The sequence below is a fragment of the Macrobrachium rosenbergii genome, chromosome 51 (assembly GCF_040412425.1).
Source record: "Macrobrachium rosenbergii isolate ZJJX-2024 chromosome 51, ASM4041242v1, whole genome shotgun sequence".
NCBI lineage: Eukaryota > Metazoa > Arthropoda > Malacostraca > Decapoda > Palaemonidae > Macrobrachium > Macrobrachium rosenbergii.
The window spans coordinates 30962305-30984794 of NC_089791.1; the positions used below are offsets into that span (position 1 = coordinate 30962305).

The window sequence follows — 22490 nt, forward strand, 5'->3', positions numbered from 1 at the left end:
CCTTTAATTTTTGGCGCTCGATTGTAATTAACCTGTTATTAACCCGTGAAGTCCATCCAACAAGGGGTTTCCACACGCGATCTTCACATGACAGCACGGGTACGTCTGTTTCAAACGGTTCATATCCCGTCCGGCAAGTGCAATAACTTGTTAACGTACAGGTACCCAACAACCCCCGGGCCAGTACTAAACACGGCGAAGGGACACTCCATTCGGCCGACAACAAACAGATACACCGCCAGTATCAGAACCCCTAAAAGTGTAGAAAAAACCAGCTGAAAAGGTAAAAACAGGCGCAGAGCTAATATATAGAATTACCGAAAGAATGAAAGGGACTGCTGCTAGGGGCTGAAGTGACGCTGCGAAGAATCTCAAGTAGAGTCTCTTTGGGGACCAAACTAAAGAAAAATTCCTTCTTACGGCCGAGCTTGATGTGGTTCTCATCAAGTTCATTTGCTCTGAAGAGAAGTTCAGGAGGTTTTTCCTACAAGCTTAACTTTTCTGACAGTTATTTCTGATACACACATAGACACATTTATATTTTATATATATATATATTATTATATATATATATATATTATATATATATATATATATATATATATATATATATATACATATATATATATATATATATATAATATAATGGAGTGCCAACTTTCTATTTTTCTATCTTTTAGGATTACCTTGCTACCTACAGAACATCTTTCTCTATCCTGCCCGCGACCTACCCCACCGAATGAAGTCAGGTCAACAGAGGCACAACAAGATTTAACGGGACATGCCTAATTGACCTTCGATGTCACGTTTATTCAACATTAGTACCTCTGCGATTTTAACAGAGCACAGACGAGCAATTTACTCACAGTCAGCGTCGAGATGTAAGGAAAGTCTGTGTGTTCATGGACTTCCTCTGCTACGCTCAAGACTCCGTCTGTAGGTAGAATCTAAAATGAAAAAGAAGGACCTTTCATTAAGTACCAATGCACGGGAGTTTTGTCCAAAACGACAGCTTCCACCATGTCAGAGATATATAAATATGCGAGCATATAGCACATCACATCAGTTATATATATAATATATATATATATATATATATATATATATATATATATATCACGGTTATATCACAGATCAAAAAGAAAACAGCAAAAAGTAGTACATAGTGATTGCAAATACGTCATAAATATGTCAACGTGAGATAAAAAGGAATTTAGGATGTAAATATACCATATGCATAAGGTTATACAGATAAAAAGTAAACAAAAAATGGGATTAGAAAGCGTCATAATTACCAACTAAATATGAGATAACAAGGAATGTATGAACTACATATGCACATCAAATACATGATCACACCGCACACAAGATGCTGTATGAACATGATGTGCATGTAACATCACATAAACGAGATCCCATACACGTGAACATGGGATGACGGTAAAATGAAGAAGAAGAAGAAGAAGAATGCTTAAAGTTCAATAGTGCAGGAAAAGTAAAAAGAGTGGGGGTTAAATTTAAAGTACAAATTATTTGTTGATATTCTGTAAAAAAAAATCTTTTTAAATTAGGTCAGAAACAGTGACGTTACTTTTTTTTTATTGCAGAAGAGGTTATGTTCAAGGATTAAACATTTTGGTGCAATCTGAAAAAAAAAACTGAAGCCAAAGACGATTAAAATAGTAAATAACAAGTGAAATAATGTAATAACAATAGGAAAGAGAGAAGCTATAATAGTAAAACTTCAACGTTAAATATACAGTAGCTCTGCGCTGTTAGTCACGAACAGTTAGAGTCTGTGTTTGTGGAACAGGAACCAGGAACTGACAGTATAGTGCTCGCAATTGTGTTTGTCGAGTACAGGAACTGCACCTACAGCATACTTTGAACAAGAGAACTGCACCTGCGGGCACAGTATACTATGCTCCACAAACACAATTGTGTTTGTGGAGGCTTAGGAACCAGGAACTGCACCTACTGTACAGTAACTATGCCCGCAACTGTTTTTGTAAAGTGATGTGCGCTTAGAAACTAGGAACTGCACCTACAGTATACTACGCCCGCAACTGTGTTTGTAGAGTGTGCGCTTACGAACCAGAAACTGCACCTACAGTATACTATGCCCGCAACTGTGTTTGTGGAGTGAGCGCTTAGGAACCACGAAAGACTTTGCGAAAACGTCCACGAAAGAAGAAGAATAAGTTTGAAAAGACTTACCGGAGCTGTCCAGTTCCAGAAGAGTTTCTCCGTCCCTTCGCAGCGGAGGGAAAAACTCTTCTCTGTCCGACTGTCCACCACAAATTCGTCCGAGACGTTAAGCCGAGGCCGGAGACAGGCACACCGATAACCTGAGAAGCGAGACAAAAATTGATTTATTTTTTGTTTCTTATTAATTTCTTGCTTGGCTAACACCCCACCCAAAATCAGCACGAGCAATCTGAAGAATCATTTGTTTGGAAGATACCAAGGTCCCAAGCTTTAGGCCTACATGGAATCGAAAATTTTAGGGTCGGGACCCCTATGAAATTTCAGGGTCAGCAGACACGATTCCACGGTCCTTTTACAAACAGTATGAAATTTCAAGGTGCACAGATGGACACCTTGGAATATCTCAATGTCCAAAGGTAGATTTTTTAGAATAATTTCAAGTTGGACTTTGGAAATTCTCAGGGACCACAGAGACCCCAAGTAATCTTAAGTGCTGCAACGATATTTTTATAGCCGTTTCTTAACAACTTTTCAAAGTTCTGCCTGTGAATCAAAACTGTCAAGGATTTTGAGTACCGATTTCTTCAAGCATCGACATGAAATTTTACATATTTCTCTTACTATTGCAACAGAATTTTACAAGTTTGGCAATAATATTTTACATCTTTAAAAGTGCTACGAGAACAGTCTACAGGTTGTGAGACTGCTGCAAAAATATTTTACAGCTTCTGAATGAATTGCTGCAGCAATGTTTTATAGCTTTCGATGGAATTATTACTGTAATGCTTTACAACTTTTGAATGAATAATTACAGCAATATTTTAGCTTTTAAACGATTCACTGAATCGGTATTTTACAGTTATCCAAATACTTCTCACAACATTCTGCAAGTACTTACCTAATCCAAGTATGACGATTAACCAAATTAACCGGCTGGCCATCGTTGGCGGGAAGGGGCGGGAGTTACCTGCAAAAGAGGATTGAGTATCATTCTTCGCATGCAAAGGGGACTGAAACCCCTTCGTCACATAAGAGCAGAAATATAAAAAAAAAAAATACCACATTTTCGAGGATTGTGGTTAGATTCTTAATCTCTGGTGTAAGTCAGTTTTTAACTTCTTCTATAGCTTAGTATATTCGCTAATTCTAGAAGCGTATCGTCAAAAATGAAAACATCAGCCTATTGTCGTCAAATTCGGTCTCGGTCGTTTTAGCCATAGGTCATTTTGGCCATAACATCCAAAACAACGGAAAACGTTATCGTTATGGTATTTGCCGTCATTATTTTATGTTTAACGTACATCCCCAAGGGGCTGGTATTAAACACGGCGCCCATTTTGCACATAAACGTCCTTTCGGCTGTAAGTAATTTAGGCCGTAAGTACGTTTACGTGCAAAATGGGCGCCGTGTTTAGTACCATCCCCTTGGGCTGTTCGTATCAGATGTTAGAACTTGACGACCCGAACTCGTCAAGTTGTAACATCTGATACGAACAGCCATGATGTAGGGTAAGCGAGCTTTGAAGTTTTTTTTTCTTCTCGTTTTTCATAGCAAACTTCAGGGCATCTTGGGACCACTGTCTGCCGCAGATATCTTCCTCAATCTAGTAGAAATTCCAAGGGGGTACGTCGAAAGGAATTCAAATTCCCGAGAGAAATTGCATGGAATACTAATTCATCCCAAGAGGAATTCCAATGGGACCTCAAGAAGAGGAACAATTGTATCCTAAGAGGAATCCCATGAGTATTCCAAGAGGATATCCTAGGCTATGCCAGTCGACGATATGGTCATTTGAATACTAAAACAGGTCCCTCTAGTTATATCACAACGCATGTTCTAGAAATGAATTGTTTCATGATTTCTTTGCTGTAAAACAATCGTTATTTTAACATATGTTAATCCCACAGCATGTAGGCTGCGGTCTTTATAAAAGCTACATTAACGAACGCTGGCGATAGTCTCATGAGCACAGCGACTGGTTAGGCTATCTTAAATATATTAACACCGCTTCTAAACGGGCATATAGGTCTACCTAGCAACCCCCTTTTTTTAACGATCCCATTTGCAAATATTTATTAGTTTAAAAGAGAGAATTCGCTTCTCATCAAATAAACGAAAACAATTTTGACGTGGGGAATGTCCACTTGAACTGAGAAAACCTTGATGACGCTAATCCTCTGTCTAATATTTTCTTTTTTCTTCATTCTTTCTTTCACAACTTGAGCAAAGAATGATATTGTAAAAGGGAATTGAAAATAAAACTGTATTTCTGGTAAGAAACACTTTTTTTAAAATTATCGAAAGATGTCTAATTATTTGCATTTATTTTACAGAGGCCTGACTGTCTGGGTGACGAATGAGATTTTACACCCACCCCCCTCTCTCTCTCACACTCACTCTCTCTCTCTCTCTCTCAGTTTATCCTTACAATTATTATTATTATTATTATTATTATTATTATTATTATTATTATTATTATTATTATTATTATTATTATTTATGATGACGCAAGAAGGCAGGGGATTTTTGTAAAAGGTGGTCTTGACTACCCGACAAATTTCTCAGTTGTTTATCTATGTAAAATCTATAATAATAATAATAATAATAATAATAATAATAATAATAATAATAATAATAATAATAATAATAAACTCGTTACGGCATAGGCCTACTCTTGGAGATATCTTTAATGTGACTGTCTAATCGTACAGAAACGACTTAAGAAGACAAACTAAACCACACCTATGCACAATAGAACACTCCCACCAGAGGATTCCCGGAAAACGAAGGGAATGTCACAATGATTTTTCTCTTTCTTTTTTCTTTTCGTTTTCTTTTCGAAGTGAAAACTAGACCACAGGCGACATCCTCCGGAAGGCTTTCATATTGTTTATCTCTGAAGGAAACCGCATTTGGCGAATGGGGGCTTTTTTGAAGTTGAATAAATGAGAAATGGGGTTTGGGTAATTGCAGTTGTGACTCATGCGCATTGAGTCTAGAAATGACGGTAATGTACGGAGAGGGAGAGAGAGAGAGAGAGAGAGGTAAGAGAGAGAGAGAGAGAGAGAGAGAGAGAGAGAGAGAGAGAGAGAGAGAGAGAGAGAGAGAGGTAAGCTCAATACGAAACTTTTGAGAGAGAGAGAGAGAGAGAGAGAGAGAGAGAGAGAGAGAGAGAGAGAGAGAGAGAGAAATAAGCTCAATAAGAAACTTTTGAGAGAGAGAGAAAAGTAAACTCTATACGAATTTTTTTTTTTGAGAGAGAGAGAGAGAAGTAAACTCTATAAGAAATTTTTGAGAGAGAGAGAGAGAGAGAGAGGTAAGCTACATCAGCATTTTTGAGAGAGAGAGAGAGAGAGAGAGAGAGAGAGAGAGAGAGTAAGCTCAATAAGAAAATCTTGAGAGAGAGAGAGCCCAGGCTATCCAAGGACGTGTTAGGCCCACGTGACGTCACAAAACTAGGCCCAGGGCTGGACGTCGGCGAGTTTTACACAGAAAATGTGTGTACACACGCGTCATTCTATTACAGAGGAAATGAAAGCTGTTACGAATTAGAATAATACTTATCTTTCATAATTTACATATTTTGAAAGGTCTACCTTGAAAGGTCTCTCTCTCTCTGTCCACTTGGCTGTTCTCTCTCTCTCTGACTCTCTCCTTGCTCTGATTTGAGAATCTCTCTCTCTCTCTCTCTCTTTAAAAGTAAACACTGCTCATATAAGTTTCCTCTCTCTCTCTCTCTCTCTCTCTCTCTCTCTCTCTCTCTCTCTCTCTCTCTCTCCTCTCTCTCTCTTTTAAAACTGATAATAAAGCTTACCTCTCTCTTTAAGAACTGCTAATAGAGCTTACCTCTCTCTCTCTCTCTCTCTCTCTCTCTCTCTCTCTCTCTCTCTCTCTCTCTCTCTCTTAAAAACTGATCTCTCTCTCTTTAAGAACTGCTAATAGAGCTTACCTCTCTCTCTCTCTCTCTCTCTCTAGAACTCTCTCTCTCTCTCTCTCCTCTCTCTCTCTCTCTTACTCTCTTTAAGAACTACAAATAGAGCTTACCTCTCTCTCTCTCTCTCTCTCTCTCTCTCTCTCTCTCTCTCTCTCTCTCTCTCTCTCTCTCTCTCTTTAAAAAAGCTGGAGCCGCCCCCCAACAAGAAGTTGTAAACAGCAACAGTTTGGAAGAGTTTAAAAGAAAGCTAAACAAAATCATTAGAAGAACACTGTGCATGAACAGTAAAACCTGCTCCTAGAGATAAGTGAGTACATGATGTCTCTCTCTCTCTCTCTCTCTCTCTCTCTCTCTCTCTCTCTCTCTCTCTCTCTCTCTCTCTCTCAAAATGGCGCCATCAACAGCTTCAGCTCCTGAGGGTGGTGTATATCTCCAATTAGCCTAGATCTCACAGAACGTCTGGTATTTCTCTCCTTTTTAATATCAGAGGCCGATGGGACTGGCATCCTAAATGACCTTCACTAGCCCAGGCCTTGGGTAAGTCAACAGGATACACGAGAAAAAAAAATGGAAGCAAGTTGAGGATTTCAACACAAGAGGCGAATCTTATCGAAAGCTCCCCCCAAAAAAAACTTTGAACAAAACTGTTTTGCGAACGCTTTATAATGCTTTAGGGAGTTGGCCACTTCAATCTTCAGTCTACCCACGTTTTGCGCGCGCGCAGGAGGAACGGAAAATCTGTAGAAGGTTGGAATACTGATCGCAAGCATCTTCTTCAGGCGCGTCTAATTCGTGTGTGCGGGGAATAACCGAACACCGGGCCGAATAGAATACTTCTCTCTCTCCCCGCCCCTCCCCCGAATTCCTTCTTTATAACCACGCAAGAATCTGATAGAATACTTATCAGTGTGTTTTACATTGTTTTAAGGCCCAACGCGTGCACAGAATAAACAAAAAACTATGCAATACTAAGAATATAACACGTTTTCAATGCGATTTTCATGTCGGGCGCTTCACATCAGTCTAGAATGAGTAAGGAACTTTTTAGGCCTAGTCTGTGCACAAAAACTAAATAAAAATCTAAAATAAAGCACAGTACCATCAGGATTTTCAATGTCGGACGCTTCGCGTAAACCTAGAATGAATAAGGACACTGCGTTCTATTTAGTCTAGTCTGTGCACAAAAACTAAAAACAAAAGAAAACTATAAATGCTATTCCTGTAAGCATAGAATGAGTAAGGATACTTTGCGCTTTTTTTAGTCTAGTCTGCGCACAAAAACTAAAAAGAAAAAATCTATATATACACATTGTCAATGCTATTCCTGTAAGCCTAGAATGAGGAAGGATACTTGGCGCTTTTTTTTTAGTCTAGTCTATGCACAAAAACTAAAAACAAAAGAAAACTAAATAAAACGCATGCCATTGTTATTCCTGTAAGCCTACAATGAGTAAGGACACTTTGCGCTTTTTTTTTGTCAAGTCTGTGCACAAAAACTACAAAAAAAAAAAAAACATACATAAAACACATTACCAAATGCTATTCCTGTAAGCCTAGAATGAGTACGGACAAAATATATATAAATATATACAAACCCCTCATTCACACTGTTGTATAATCCCGTCACACTCCGCAGTGGCTAACACCTCAAACTGACGCGTAACACAGGAGAAGGGCCCCCCAAAAAAAACCCTCGTCCGGTCTTCTACGTAGGCACCCCGTGCGACACTACTAATCAAACAACCTCCTCTCCTCTTAATCTGTAAGGGTCAAAATCATCTTCACTTTAACGGCAAAGCCGATTCTATGAGAATTAGGTCTTTAGAGCCTTCTTTCTCTATACAGAAAATTCCGTACTTTGTTAAGAGTTTATGATGGACTCTGCTCGCAGATGAGATCAACCTGTACAACGGCACCCCCTTGGAAAGGCGTAATCTCGCCCCCTTATCTTTGAGATAGATGGATAACGTGCCTTGCCTACTGATAAAAAGATAAAGCCAATTCTTGTCTTCTTTTTTTTTTTTTTTTTGTTCAATGCAAGGCTACATCCCATCAATTTACAAAACTGGCGTCGCGACGACAGTGGCCATAGGGAGGTTGGAAATGGACGGCTCTCGAATAGAATGCAATTCATACATCCGTTGACAACAGAAAGTGGAATCACAATCCCCAAAGATTGGTGGTCTTAAATTATTATTATTATTATTATTATTATTATTATTATTATTATTATTATTATTAGCAGAGCATATATATCAGGAACCACGTAATAGGCCAAGATCAGAAATAATGATAACAGAATTGAAAGAGCTAAAAGACCTGAACATTTTCGCTAGGGCCTATCGACAAATACCAACTTGTAAAACGTTACGTGTCACTGATAAGAATAACTAATAAATAAATAACACAAATATATATAAATCCAAAACTAAATAAGCCAGGGACCCGAGATTTGGCAAACAATGTCTTTCTCATTTATTCAACACCGAAATGTCCCAACAGAAAACTGAATGAAGCTTATCAGCGGCGATATGACGAAATATTTTTTGGTCAAGAGGAAATGACTAAGCCGTCGGATGTCTGTGATTCATGTTAGGTGTCTTTGTGGGCCAAAAAATGCTTACAGAGGCTTCGTCTCAATAACAGGTTCATATCTTAGGCCCAAGGGACGTTTTTCAATAAGCATGCGCGTCCTTTGTCAGATACGTTTCTCGTCGTGCTCGTTACAATATGGGTATCATATGGTGACTATTCAAGCGACAGCTTGTTTACATATCGATTGCCAATGGCAGAAGGTAACTTGGAAAATTAAACGGATAGATGCAGATAAACACACAACAAACGCATCAAGAGACACGATTGATTCCCGTTCATAAAAATGTGTGAAATGTGTACTTGAAATGATATAGCCTAAACGTTTAGGCCTATGTTGGTCTAAAGCCAATGAAAATGAGTAAAATATGTGATTGAATGGACATCAGGTTTTAGGCCTATGTTGGTCTAAAATCAATAAGAATCTGTAAAATATGTGGTTGAACAGACATTAACCTTTAAGACTAAGTTAGTCTAAAACTAATACAATTGTGTAAAATGTGTGCTAGAAATAACATAAACTTTTAGGCCTATTAGTCTAAAACCATTAAAAATGTGTAAAATATGAGCCTGAAATTACATACATTTTTAGGCCTATGTTGGTCTGAAACCGATAAAAATTTGTAAAATATGCACATGAGACATCAACTTTAGGCCTATATTGATCTAAAGACAATAAAAATGTGTAAAATATTTGTTTGAAAAGACATCAACTTTAGGCCTATGTTGGCATAAAACCAATAAAAATGTGCAAAATATGTGCTTGAGTAAACATCAACTTTAGGCCTATGTTGGCATAAAACCAATAAAAATGTGTAAAATATGTGCTTGAACAGACATCAACTTTCAGGCTATGTTAGTCTAAAACCAGACTGTTTAGCCTAGATGTACAAAATAGGAAAAAACGTTTTTAATACTTTCATAAAAGATTTTTGTTTATGATAATGCATAATATATTTATACGCATCTGCCTCTTGACATTATACGCCTCCCTAATACCTGCGCCCTCGAAAGGGCGTAACAAAGTTCCACCCTTGGAGTCAAAAAAGAGAAAATAGTTTTTTTTCTGGAGTTCTGCGCATGCGAGCTTATGACGTCATCATCCAAAACTTGAGTCGGTCTCAAGCCCGGATAGATAGATAGATAGAAAATCATTATTTGAGGAATAGTTTTGCCGAGGTGGGAATGAGGTTTAGCTAGCTGAGGTCTTCCTTCTCTGAGGATTACCTCGTCGAGGCCTTATTTTTTCGTGAAATGCCTCGTCGAGGCCTTCTTTTAAAAAATTACATTGCTATTGTCTTCCTTTTGTCAAACTACCTCGTCGAGGCCTTTCTCTTTATGAATTACCTCCTTGAGGTTCTCTTTGTTTCAGAAGTGCTTCTCCGAAGACTCCCTTTGTAAGAACTACCTCGTCGAGGCCTCATTTTTTCATGAAATGCCTCGTCGGAGCGTTATTTTTTATGAAGTACCTCGTCGAGGCATTCTTTTAAAGAATTAAATTGCCAGTGTCCTCCTTTTGTCAAACTACCTCGTCGAGGCCTTCCCCTTTATGAATTAACTCGAGGTTCTCTGTTCCAAAATTGCCTCTCTGAGGCCTTCCTTTGTAAGAACTGCCTCGTCAAGGCCTTGTTTTTATGAAATACCTCGTCGAGGCCTTGTTTTTAGGAAATATATACCTCGTCGAGGCCTTGGGTTTATGAAATACCTCGTCGAGGCCTTCTTTTATAGAATTACATTGTTATTGTCTTCATTTTGTCAAACTACCTCGTCGAGGCCTTCCTCTTTATGAATTGCCTCCTCGAGGTCCTCCTTGTCTCAGAAGTGCCTCTCTAAAGGCTTCCTTTGTCAGAACTGCCTCGTCGAGGCCAACTTTTCAAACTGGACAGTGCAAACTTTGATTAATCGCTCGCAACCACAACAGCGATCCTAAACAGTCGACTAACAATCTGGTACCTTATTCCCTTCACAAATACAAACCTACTCTCATCCCAAGAGAGAGAGAGAGTTCAATATTTATAACTCCTTCTCTCATACCAAGAGACAGACAGACAGAGAGGCGTCCAATATATATAAATAAAACAACAAAATCAATCAAGATATTCCGACCACCATCAACAACAACGACCTTTGTATCTATAAAAAGGAAACACGGGCTCTTTATCCAAGGTGTCTGGCGACCTTTCATGGTACGCTGAGAGAAGTATTGTTTCTCGATACCAAGTGACGTCACGGGACTCTCTATGACTGGAATCTGTTCTGGTCCTGGTGTGTGTGTGTGTGTGTGTGTGTGTGTGTGTGAGAGAGAGAGAGAGAGAGAGAGAGAGAGAGAGAGAGAGAGAGATGAATGATCTGTATGCGTCTAAATGTATACAGCCGTATCATCATTGAAAACGGAAAAAACTCGTGAGTTCACCTCCATAGCCGGGAGGAGAGGGAGTCTCTCTCTCTCTCTCTCTCTCTCTCTCTCTCTCTCTCTCTCTCTCTCTCTCTCTCATATATAAACAAACGCTCGCCTTGCCCACGCCCAACCACGCAGGGCAAACAACAATGGGGGTATCCAATAGCCAAAGCTAGGCCGATACAGTAAGCTTCTATTTAAACCACCCACTGCTGTTGCTACCTTCCCGTATCCAGGTCAGGTAGGGCCCCCACACCCACACAAACCCACCCACCCACCCACTCACCAAATCACCCCCACACCCGGGTTTCCAATGAACCGCTCTCAAGTGTTTCTCTTTTTTTTTTTTTTCTTGCACTTCTTTGGGCCACTTGAATTGTTTAACAAACAAACAGCGACTGTTCTTACTCCGTTGAAGAAGAGCTGTTGTCTCTTGTCAAGCGATGGGAAATAAAGATGTGATTCAAATAGTTGTCTTCTCCGAAGATCGAGAGTTGTTTTTTTATTAATTTCCTGTCTTCGTAGAAGGTCAAATCGAGTGATTATGTCCCTCATGGGTGCGCCCTGGCGGATGACACACTACACACACACACACACACACACACACACATACATACATAGACACAATGTATGTATGTATGTGTGGATTTATGTATGTAGGTAGCGAATCGGGTGCCTTGCAAATCTACCCAGAATCATTACGTCAAGATTTCGGTCTTTTCTCAGACAAAGTGAAAGTTGAGGTTTAGAATTCAGTGGTTCTCAAGCTTTTTTGCCTTGCGCCCCCCTTCTCTATATTATTTATAGATCCCACGCCTCCCTACCCCTGAAATTTTTGCCAACTAAAAACTATAAACAATATGCTGTCTATTTGTATACTATTATACTTATCATAACAAAAGAAGGCACTTCATAAACAAGATTTGAACTGAAAACTGACTTATGTTATGAATGTTTGGCATGTTCTGAGATAATAATTAGAAAACATGTGGAAGCAGTAATGATGTTTTTGGCAATTTTGCAATTAACATCACAAATAAAAAAAGGAACCATCTAGAAGCTTCTGGCGCCCCTCTAATGGGGCACGACCCCCAGTTTAAGAATCACTGGTCTAGATAGTTAGGCTATGTGATAGAATTTAGTATTCTATTTATCATAATTCATGATTCGATCACATTCTTCTTGTACATTCCAAAGTCATCTTTAATTAACTTAATTTTTAAAAATGCTTACATGGGATATGTAGAGAAAAAATTGAAAAATGTCATGTGACCACATATGTGGGAAAATGTCATGTGACAACATGGGCCTATAAGCACAAATTTCATATAACAACAAGTGAAAAAAGTCACATGACAATATATGTGAAAAAGGTGTCATGTGACAACATATGTGGCAACATATGTGAAATAAGTGTCATGTGACAACATAGGCCTATGAGCACAAATTAATGTCATGTGACATGTAAAAAAGGCATGTAACAAGTGAAAAAGATCTCATGTGACAACATATGTGAAAAAGATGTCATGTGACAACATGTGTAATAAATGTCATGTGACAATATATGTGAAATAAATGTCATGTGACAACATATGTGAAAAATGTCATGTGACAGCATATGTGAAAAATGTCATGTGACAACACGTGGAAAAATTTCACGTGACGTGAAAATGTCATGTGACAACATATGTGCAAAATATCATATGGCAACATATGTGAAAAATGTCATGTGACAACATAAGTGAAAAAGATGTTATGTGACAGCACAAAAAAAAACTATATAAAATAAACAAGTAAAACTTCAGCGCAATTGAGTTTTCTGTACAAGCGCTACAACGTATAATTAAGGCCACCGAAAATAGATCTATCTTTCGGTGGCTTCGGTATAAGGCTGTATGAGCCGCAGCCCATGAAACTTTAGCCACGGCCCGGTGGTGGCGTATTCTATAGCGCTGCCAGAAGCACGATCATGGCTAACTTTAACCTTAAGTAAAATAAAAACCACTGAGGCTAGAGGGCTGCAATTTGGTACGTTTGATGACTGGAGGGTGGAAGATCAACGTAACAATTTGCAGCCCTCTGAGGGGTGAGGGGACAGAAAAAGTCCGGACAGAATAAAGTGTGGACGGACAGACAAAGCCGGCACAATAGTTTTCTTTTACAGAATTAAGCAAAGCATGAATTTCACAACTGTAGGCCTATAAGTCTTATGATTATGAGCCTACGTAAAGAGCCTTGGTCTAAGAGTATTGGTAACATCTTCTTCTTCTTCTTCAAAGGAAAAACAAATGCCGCTTTAGACGCATGATCTCACGGCTGGGCAAATCCCACCGTTCCTGAAGCACATGGAGCAAGCGGAATGCCGTTACGATAACATTAAAAAGGGCGATGTGATCTTTGAGAGAGAGAGAGAGAGAGAGAGAGAGAGAGAGAGAGAGAGAGAATCTACAACTGAACCCAAACGCCACTAGGATATTTAATATCGCATTCGGCAAAGTGCCAAGAAGGACACTGGTGTAGTACTCTCTCTCTCCTTCCTCAACTTTCCCTTTGCTGTCATCCTGTGAGGGCCTCCTTCCAATTCAACATCCCACACGAACATATACACTTTCCCGTACATCAACATACGCACATACATGAACATACGACACAAGAAAATACTGCATACATACACATACGGCACGCAGATACAAAAACTCACAAACACAGCACGTAACTAAACCGAACTAGTTCAATACAAGTTCAAAAACAACTTACAAGGACTTTTCTATTGCTTGGCTCTAATCTCATCATACAACACATGCACAAGCACAAACATACACAAACAACTGAGTCTTAAGAGGTTAAGGCATGATAGCTAATGTTCTCATCGTCACACTTATATAAACACGCACATTTATGAACACACACACACACACACACACACCAAAGAATTAAGAGTGTTTCACATTTCACGGATTCGTTAAAAGTGTTTTCATGTTCCATTTATCGTCAGACGCAGGAACTACTGACGCAAAATATACGTTAGAAAATAAAATAATAATGAATAATCACTCGTAACACAATAAAAAAAAAGAATGAGAAACAAAATCCTTCTCAAAGTGATTCCGAAATTTAGACTAATTTTCTGTAGACCTAACATAAATGTCTGCCATCTTTCAGTACAATATCGTAAAAATCTGAGTCGCGAATTGGCCATATTTGTGATCATGTAAGTGAATTTACTTTTGCAACGACATTTAATAAAAAGCTGGTAAGTTTGTCGCACAGAAAGTGATTTTATCCAACGCGAAAAGCAAGAGCGTGCCTTGTTTAAGCCAAGATTTTGTTGTTGAGCCTAACGGTGGCTTCTTGATTACGTCACAAGATGGACTGTGTCGAAACCCTTTTTTTCCTGGAACATTTGTCACATAAAACACGTTGAAGGCTTTCGCTTACTGTCAAGTACTGTAGATCTAAGTTACTTCCATAAGATTTTATATTATATATATGCCTATACAATGTCTCTTTGCCCCTGCTGGTTGGTCAGAGTCCATAGGTCTACATGAGGCTGAGAGCACGCGGTTTAAAGGGTTGTAACGAAGCCTTGACGACGGCAGAGTTAGACTCTATGACTACTGAATACTTTTTAGCATAATAATTACGATACGTGACATCGTACAATAACATAGTATTAAGGACTGTTAGACGCTACATAGAGCATTCCTTTTCAACACTGTTCCAGGAAAATCCATTACCCCAAATTTGTCGAAGGGAAGAATCAGGTTCTGCTGTGACGTCAGTCTTCAGCTTAAACAGAAACTCGAGCGATTTGTTTCCTCGTTCCCTCCCCGCGTTATTTTTAGGATTAATGTTCTCCCTTTTTTCCTTAGTTTGCATCTAATCTTGCGTATCTAAAATATTTATGACGTTTTGAAGCATTTTTTCGTACAGTACAAATTTGCATCAAGTAACCAATTTTGTTGACAAAACTGAAAGCGCAATTGTCCGCCATTGTGAGTGCAACTTCTCACTGGCAAAAGGAAATCTTGTGCAGGCAGTAATGGGATGTGATGAGGTCCGAATACTGACAAAAAAGTTTAAGACACGTATAATTATGCACTAGGAAATTTTGTTAGAGAGGAAGCTTCGATTTCTACATGATATCATCATCAGCTTGACACAAATTATTATTACAGCTTAGACTATCAGAAGCTTACACATTTTTTCCCTGATTTTCATGCATCCCGTAGGAAAATAAATTACAAGGATACAAAAGATATGAACTAATAGATATGTCCACGTGGCGTGGGCAGGACTGGGGGAACCAGGCTTGGGGGGGTGGGGGAGGTGGTTGTGAAGATCTGAGCAACGTATCCTATGAATGACTGTTTATTATAAAATTATACCAATGCAATGAATAATAATCATGAACAGGAATATAATTCATGGGTATTTGCAGAAGTGTGCCCTTATTTCCAGTACATAGGCCTAATTATTTTTTTACAAAAAGTACCAAAACTTTGGGTCTTTAAAGCGAAAAATTCCAAACGATGAAGACCCTTTAGAAACCTACTTTTTTTTTTTAGTTTTCTGTAAAAAAACTATTGCGCCGGTTTTGTCTGTCCGTCCGCGTTTTTTCTGTCCGCCCTCAGATCTGAAAAGCTACTGAGGCTAGAGGGCTGCAAATTGGTATGTTGATCATCCACCCTCCAATCACCAAACATACCAAATTGCAGCCCTCGAGCCTCAGTAGTTTTTTATTTTATTTAAGGTTGAAGTTAGCCATAATCGTGCTTCTGGCCACGACATAGGACAGGCCACCACCGGGTCGTGGTTAAAGTTTCATGGGCCGCGGCTCATACAGCATTATACCGAGGCCACCGAAAGATGGATCTATTGTCAGTAGCCTTGATTAGACGCTGTAGCGGCTGTACATAATTTTTTTTTTTTTTTTGCTTGTTTTCAATCCTTTCTATTCTGACGCCTCTACAGCAAACAATTCGTCTGATAATACACTTGACCTTCAGTACTAGCAGTGACAAACATGTCCTTCCACTGTTGTTTACACAGACTCGTTCTCTACAAACATTTTCATTTGTTTTTCTTTATATCGTAGGGGACCAGCTCTCTCTCCGTGCTCCATAGCGTAAATCTACAGCCGTGAAATGTCTGGAGATCAGTTTTCTCCATTTGCGTGCGTGCACGCGAGCGAGCGGGCGCCGTTGGGTTCATATCATACGCATTTTCATCTGGTGAGCATATCTCGAGCGCGTGGTGATAGCCCGCGTGTCCGAACTATAAATAGCCTGCATTATCCTCAAGGACTACTGCTAAGACTGTTACTACTACTGCTACTGCTACTAGAACTACTGAAATGATAATTACCCCCTGACATCATCATTTGCAAACTTATAGAAGTCTACAATTACTGTTATTCAACAAGCTTCTGATTTCCACATAGGCCTAGGCCTACAGTTCTCTAACTCTCCCACTTTAATGCCTCTCTGCAAGTCACTCAAACCTACTGCCGATCGCACATGACTCCTACAGTCTCCCGCATGTTGTCAACGTATAAAAAGGATGTATTATCTCGAAGCAACAAAGGTGGGTATTATATGCAGCCGAGGACTTCAAACTTAGTCTATCACCCCAACGAACCCTAAGCTGGTCAGGCAATTGAAACACGACACCGAAGTGAATGGAGAGAGAGAGAGAGAGAGAGAGAGAGAGAGAGAGAGAGAGAGAGAGAGAGAGAGAGAGGGTTATATTTTTTATATTACCGGGGAATTCAAGAGCGGGAGAAAACGGCTGATAAAGGTACAAATGCTCACACACACATACACAGATGAAACCCTCTTACCATATTAAAGCGTTCGAATCCACGGCTCTTCTTGAGGCATAAAAGAAACGATAAAATCATTTATAAACATTCGTTCATACTCTTTATCTATCTATCTAACTATCTATTCATCAATTTACTTCGAGGCTAAATTCGCTCTGAGCCCGTTGCTTGTGTTTAACAAGGTACCCTTCCGCTAATTATTTTTCTTAACTCTTTCTGTAATTCGAGTTTTTCACCAAAAGGGGCACTATATTCTATACATAAGCTTATTTTATAAGAAGATCGTCTCTTAGGCTTTTCACCGAATCTTCTGTATCAAACTGTATGCATGTTTCTGTTTGTGAAGACGCCAAACGTCTCGCCATTTCACGTATATTATGCTACTGCACTGTATTCATTAATCTGTCTCGAATCTCATGCAACTGGCTAAATGTAGAATTTCCTGGCCTTTCCATTGATATATGTTTCATCACTGTACGTTTATTATGTCTCGCAATATCGCCATCTGTTTGTCTGCCGACAAACACAGGTGTCCGAGACGTTACCTCTGTTTTGCTTTGTCTGAGCAAGAGCCCGTGCTGGCGCAAGGCCAGCTAAATCTGAAAAACAACATGTACATTGAGTCAGTAAGGAACTACCAATAAACCAGTCAACACCCAGCCAGTATGTCACTCAATCTCCCATCCTTACAAGGATGTTTGCGGATAATAATAACACAATCATTTTTTTTTATGGAATTAAATCAACCAGTCAGTCGGTCAATGATGAGGTCTACTGTGACACTGCGTCTATTTTTCGACTCATGTTCACTGAAAACTTCTTCTTCTCTCTCTCTCTCTCTCTCTCTCTCTCTCTCTCTCTCTCTCTCTCTCTCTCTCTCTCTCTCTCTCTCTCAGCCTCTAATCCTGAAATAGGAACGTAAAATAGCTTACAGGTAAAGTTCCCATCTTCAAAAGGAAGGATTTAAAGGTTAATCTAACTTTCTGAATCTTGGGGCATCCAATCCTCAAACAGGTTCACAAAAAAAAGAGACATTATGTAATATATATATATATATATATATATATATATATATATATATATATATATATATATATATATATATATATACATATATATATATATATATATATATATATATATATAAGCTTCAAAGGCCGGTTGCTGTGTTTTTTTACGCGGTTAATGCCCGAAAAACCCACCTAATGACTTGACACTAGGAAAACTGCACCTCCGTGCAAGGGTATAGTACTAGGAAAAGTGTATAATTGAGAACTACGACAACACTCGCACAGTAAATGTGACAAAAAAATGTTATCCCTTAAAAGGGACAAGCAAAATCAAGAGTAAATTCACCTCCGTTGTTTTCAGATAGACTAAAAGGCTTAGGCCTACTTCTGATACCTTGGATCCAACTGCTCTTCCGTAACAGATCACCAACAGACTCGTCATAATAATCACCATTACAGAGGGAATGTCATGGGAATGTTGCCCTTTTTAGTCATAAAAGTTTCTCTTCTCTACTCTTATTTACTTACTTATTCAATTATCGCATTTATCTATGTGCTAAGGGGCAGCGCAGATTATTACAAACAAAAAGTAAACTGTCCCTGAGCAGCCATTAGTCAGCAAATGATTAACGACGAATACCATCATTTTTGTTTAATCCGGAAACCACAATAATTTTACGTTAAAATAAAAACAACAGCGACAAATCGGTCAGAAAACCTAGACCATTTCCCTTAGTGGTCGTCTCTCTCTCTCTCTCTCTCTCTCTCTCTCTCTCTCTCTCTCTCTCTCTCTCTCTCTAGGCTTTACTAATCACCCCCAGAGGACGGGGCGCCGTGACAAGACATTACAGCAATATTGGTGGCTCAATCGGGCCAAAGGGATAAAGCTGATCTCGAAAGGCCATAACCTTTAATCCAAAACTTCCTGTCCTCCATCTTCTTCTTCTTCTTCTGTCCTCCTCCAACTTCTTGGAATCCGTAAATGTTACGAACGTTGGAACTCATGAACTCGCTCCAACTGTAGAGAGGAACTTTCGTGTGTGACACTAATTCCCTCCTCTCCTTTTCATCTCGTCCACCCGTTTCGAAAAACGGTGACGTAAAAAAACCAGTTGGTTTCAAGAAAGAGAAGATAAACCATAATGACGTCACGTCCGCAGAGGCCAATCGGCGAGAGGCCGCGTGTGCCGGTGGCGCAAGCTCTCACAAGATAAAAACTAGAAGGGAATTTCGTCACTGGAGATTTATCCCCCTGCAAGGACTTACCCGAGTATAATACCGGGATTTATCTATTGCAAAATGCTATTCAGTAACACACACTGGCAAAAATGTGGGATTTTTAGGACAGTACTGTAATATGTGCGAACTTTCACACGTTAGGCCTAAGCTTACTTCGCCCTCCCCCCACACACACTATCTGCACCCGCCTTCTTAAAGCTCCCATTTTCTAGCAATAGTATAATTATCTTGGGACTCCTTCTAAATACTGACTAAACTTAGATCTGTTCGTTAGTTTGATTCTGTTTTATATAAAAATGGATTCGAAGAAGAAGACGCCGAGATCGGTTAGTCTAGCATAAGAACTGTAGCATAGGCCTACTTCCACAATGGCTAAAACTTCTATTTCACAAGCAATAGACCCATCTTTCACAGAGACTCAAAGATGTTTATATATTTTTGTCCTACGAAACACCAATCTAGTTAAAACTCGCTTGAGAAACACAATAAACCGGTTTAAACTTTTAGGCTACGTCAAGGCCACAAATCACCTCCGTAAACCTGATGGACGCAAAAGCTGCAGATGTGAAGGATCAGTTAGCAGACATTGTTGGTTTGTTTAGAAGACTTAGTTTGTTAAAAAACTTAGTTTGTTGGCAGATCTCTATGCCAACAAACGCTTATTTACAAACATAAGATATTCGAAAACGAACAATGACTAAACTGGACGCATTCTGTGAAGGTTAAAAACATTAAATAAAAAGGAGGAATATAACCACTGGGCATCATGTTACAATAGCAAGTTGTTGCATACGTTTGTCAATCAGTGCATTTGAACTTTCACGGACAATTCTCTCTCTCTCTCTCTCTCTCTCTCTCTCTCTCTCTCTCTCTCTCTCTCTCTCAAACAAGGAAAGAAGTAGACTTGGTCCTGTGTTGTTCAGAACAGAGTAAGTCTAAATAAATTCTGTTGCAGTAACTGTAGTCAGTTTTTTTTTAAGCAATATTAGACCTCCAGAACAGAAATATGATAATATACATTGCATATTTTTTTTTAGAAAACAGTAGTAAGCCTAGTTGTATGGCATTAATAATTACAGTTGCTGTTACTGGCAATTGTAGTAGTAGTAAATAGTAAACTTAGTACTAAAACTAAACTGGCCCCTAAACACCAACACAAGATTACTGTCTCAGTGAACTCTCGTGACGAGACAGAATTCATTCACTGTTGTTCGACTGGATAACGAAGGTAGTGTTTTCGCAAAAGCATGAGCCTTCGCGAAATATACTGCACAACTTTCGAAGTGTATTTCTGCACAGGAAGGGCCCGCCAAGGGTAGGTTAGTCATTAAAGAATAATTACGTTCTTTGTAAGAACCACCGGCGAATGGGAGCAAAGAACACACTCCCCGTCCCCCTTCCATCCTGTCCACAACATCCTGTTTGTTTCCGAAAGCAAAAACTCACTAAATTAGACCGAGGCTGGTGCGCTTTATTTAATAGACTAACGTCATGTGAGTTCTTATGGAAGATCTCTCTCTCTCTCTCTCTCTCTCTCTCTCTCTCTCTCTCTCTCTCTCTCTCTCTCTCTCTCTCTCTCTCTCTCTCAAACCCCTTTCCGTGACTTTGGGCCATTCACACACACACCACCTAAGCAGTATTGTTGGATATAAATATTCGAGTTAAATTAAATTGGAGAGGTCCCGTTCAAGTGGTTTTCATATTACCCGCCATCTTGGTACTTAGATATTGAGTTGGCGACGGATGGCATTTTGAGAATGTGGTCACTCTCGCACTGATACCTGTCAATCATCTGCGTACTTGTCAATCACCATCGATCACTGGTCAGTTCTCAAATAAGAGTGCTGGGATAATTCATTTTTTTTAAAGATATCTCTTTGAACAGGTAACACGGCTTAAAGTGATTTAAGGAGAAGTTAATTAACGATAATTACAAAAAATACTAAATATATAAACGGTAAGAATACTAAAAAAGAAAGATAACGATAATAAAAAATACAATAATAAATTTAATTTTTATAAAATAATAATTCCCAAACTCGCTTCACAGTATCTCCAGTACTTTCTTCAACACTTTCCTCCAGCAGTTTCTCCAACAATTTTTTCGATGCTTTCTTCCAACAGCTCTTCTTTATCATTTAATCTGAAGCTTTCTCCAACACTTTCTTCATCATTTTCTCCAACACTTTCTTCATCACTTTCTCCAACACTTTTTCTTCACTTATTTCTCTGGCACTCTGTATATCACGATCCAACACTTTTTCTTCATCACTTTCTCCAACATCTTTTCTTCATCACTTTCTCCAACACTTTTTCTTCGCTATTTTCTCTGGCACTTTGTACATCGCACTCCAACACTTTTTCTTCATCAGTTTCTCCAACACTTTTTCATTTTCATCACTTTTCCAACACTTACTCCAACACTTTTTCATCATCACTTCTCCAACACCTTTTCTTCACTACTTTCTCTGGCACTTTGTACACCACACTCCAACACTTTTTCTTCATCACTTTCTCCAACACTTTTTCATCACTTTCTTCACCACTTTCTCCAACACTTTTTCTTCATCACTTTCCCCAACATTTGTATCACTTTTTCACCCGTTTCTCCAACACTATCTTTACCATTTTTCGCCATTACTTTATCCTCGGCACTTACTCCAACACTTTCTCCAACATTAGAGTCCAAATCAAAACGATTCTACAATGGAGAACTTTCTGTTCCCGAGATGATTTTATTTTTCTTTTTTTTTTTTGTCTCGTCTTCTGTGTCGCTCAAGACGCGACATTCTGGCGCCGCTTAGCGACGAAATCGATCATTTTAGAGAGAGAGAGAGAGAGAGAGAGAGAGACTGCTGAATAAATAGAAGTGAACTTTCTTAATATACTTGAAGACTTTTTTTATAACCACCAATGAGTAAATATTGAATCTCTCTCTCTCTCTCTCTCTCTCTCTCTCTCTCTCTCTCTCTCTCTCTCTCTCTCTCTCTCTCTATGCCTTCTTGTTGCCGAGCAATGAACGCTTTCTTTGGCTACATATAAATTTATAATGCTTTATTTCTTGAGATAAATTCCCCTCTCCTAATTATTATTATTATTATTATTATTATTATTATTATTATTACGTAATCAATATGAAGAACGTAAAAAAAACTTAATAAGGAAAATGACGGAAATAACAACAGATTAAGAAAATAATTCTTATAAATCGCCTTTATCTTTAACGAGTTTTTTTTGTGTGTTGCCCAACCAGTGGAAAAGCAAAGTCACGCAATACTACGCAA

General features: G+C 38.9%; 1 protein-coding gene across 5 annotated transcripts in view; it reads right to left on the reverse strand.

The window, feature by feature from the left end:
• The window catches only part of LOC136833267 (vascular endothelial growth factor receptor 1-like), a 56645-nt gene that overhangs the window by 31160 nt on the left and 2995 nt on the right, over nt 1-22490 (reverse strand). For 2 of the 5 annotated variants that reach the window (XM_067095184.1, XM_067095183.1), the window contains exons 1-4: nt 7739-7820; nt 3107-3175; nt 2218-2348; nt 867-947 (exon numbers count right to left, since the gene is read on the reverse strand). In XM_067095184.1, coding sequence (XP_066951285.1) covers nt 867-947; nt 2218-2348; nt 3107-3175; nt 7739-7745 — 288 coding nt within the window. In that variant the 5' untranslated portion in view covers nt 7746-7820. Of the gene's footprint in view, nt 1-866; nt 948-2217; nt 2349-3106; nt 3176-7738; nt 7821-22490 lie in introns of those variants that run through there. The other 3 variants (XM_067095187.1, XM_067095185.1, XM_067095189.1) reach the window with 2 other exon arrangements.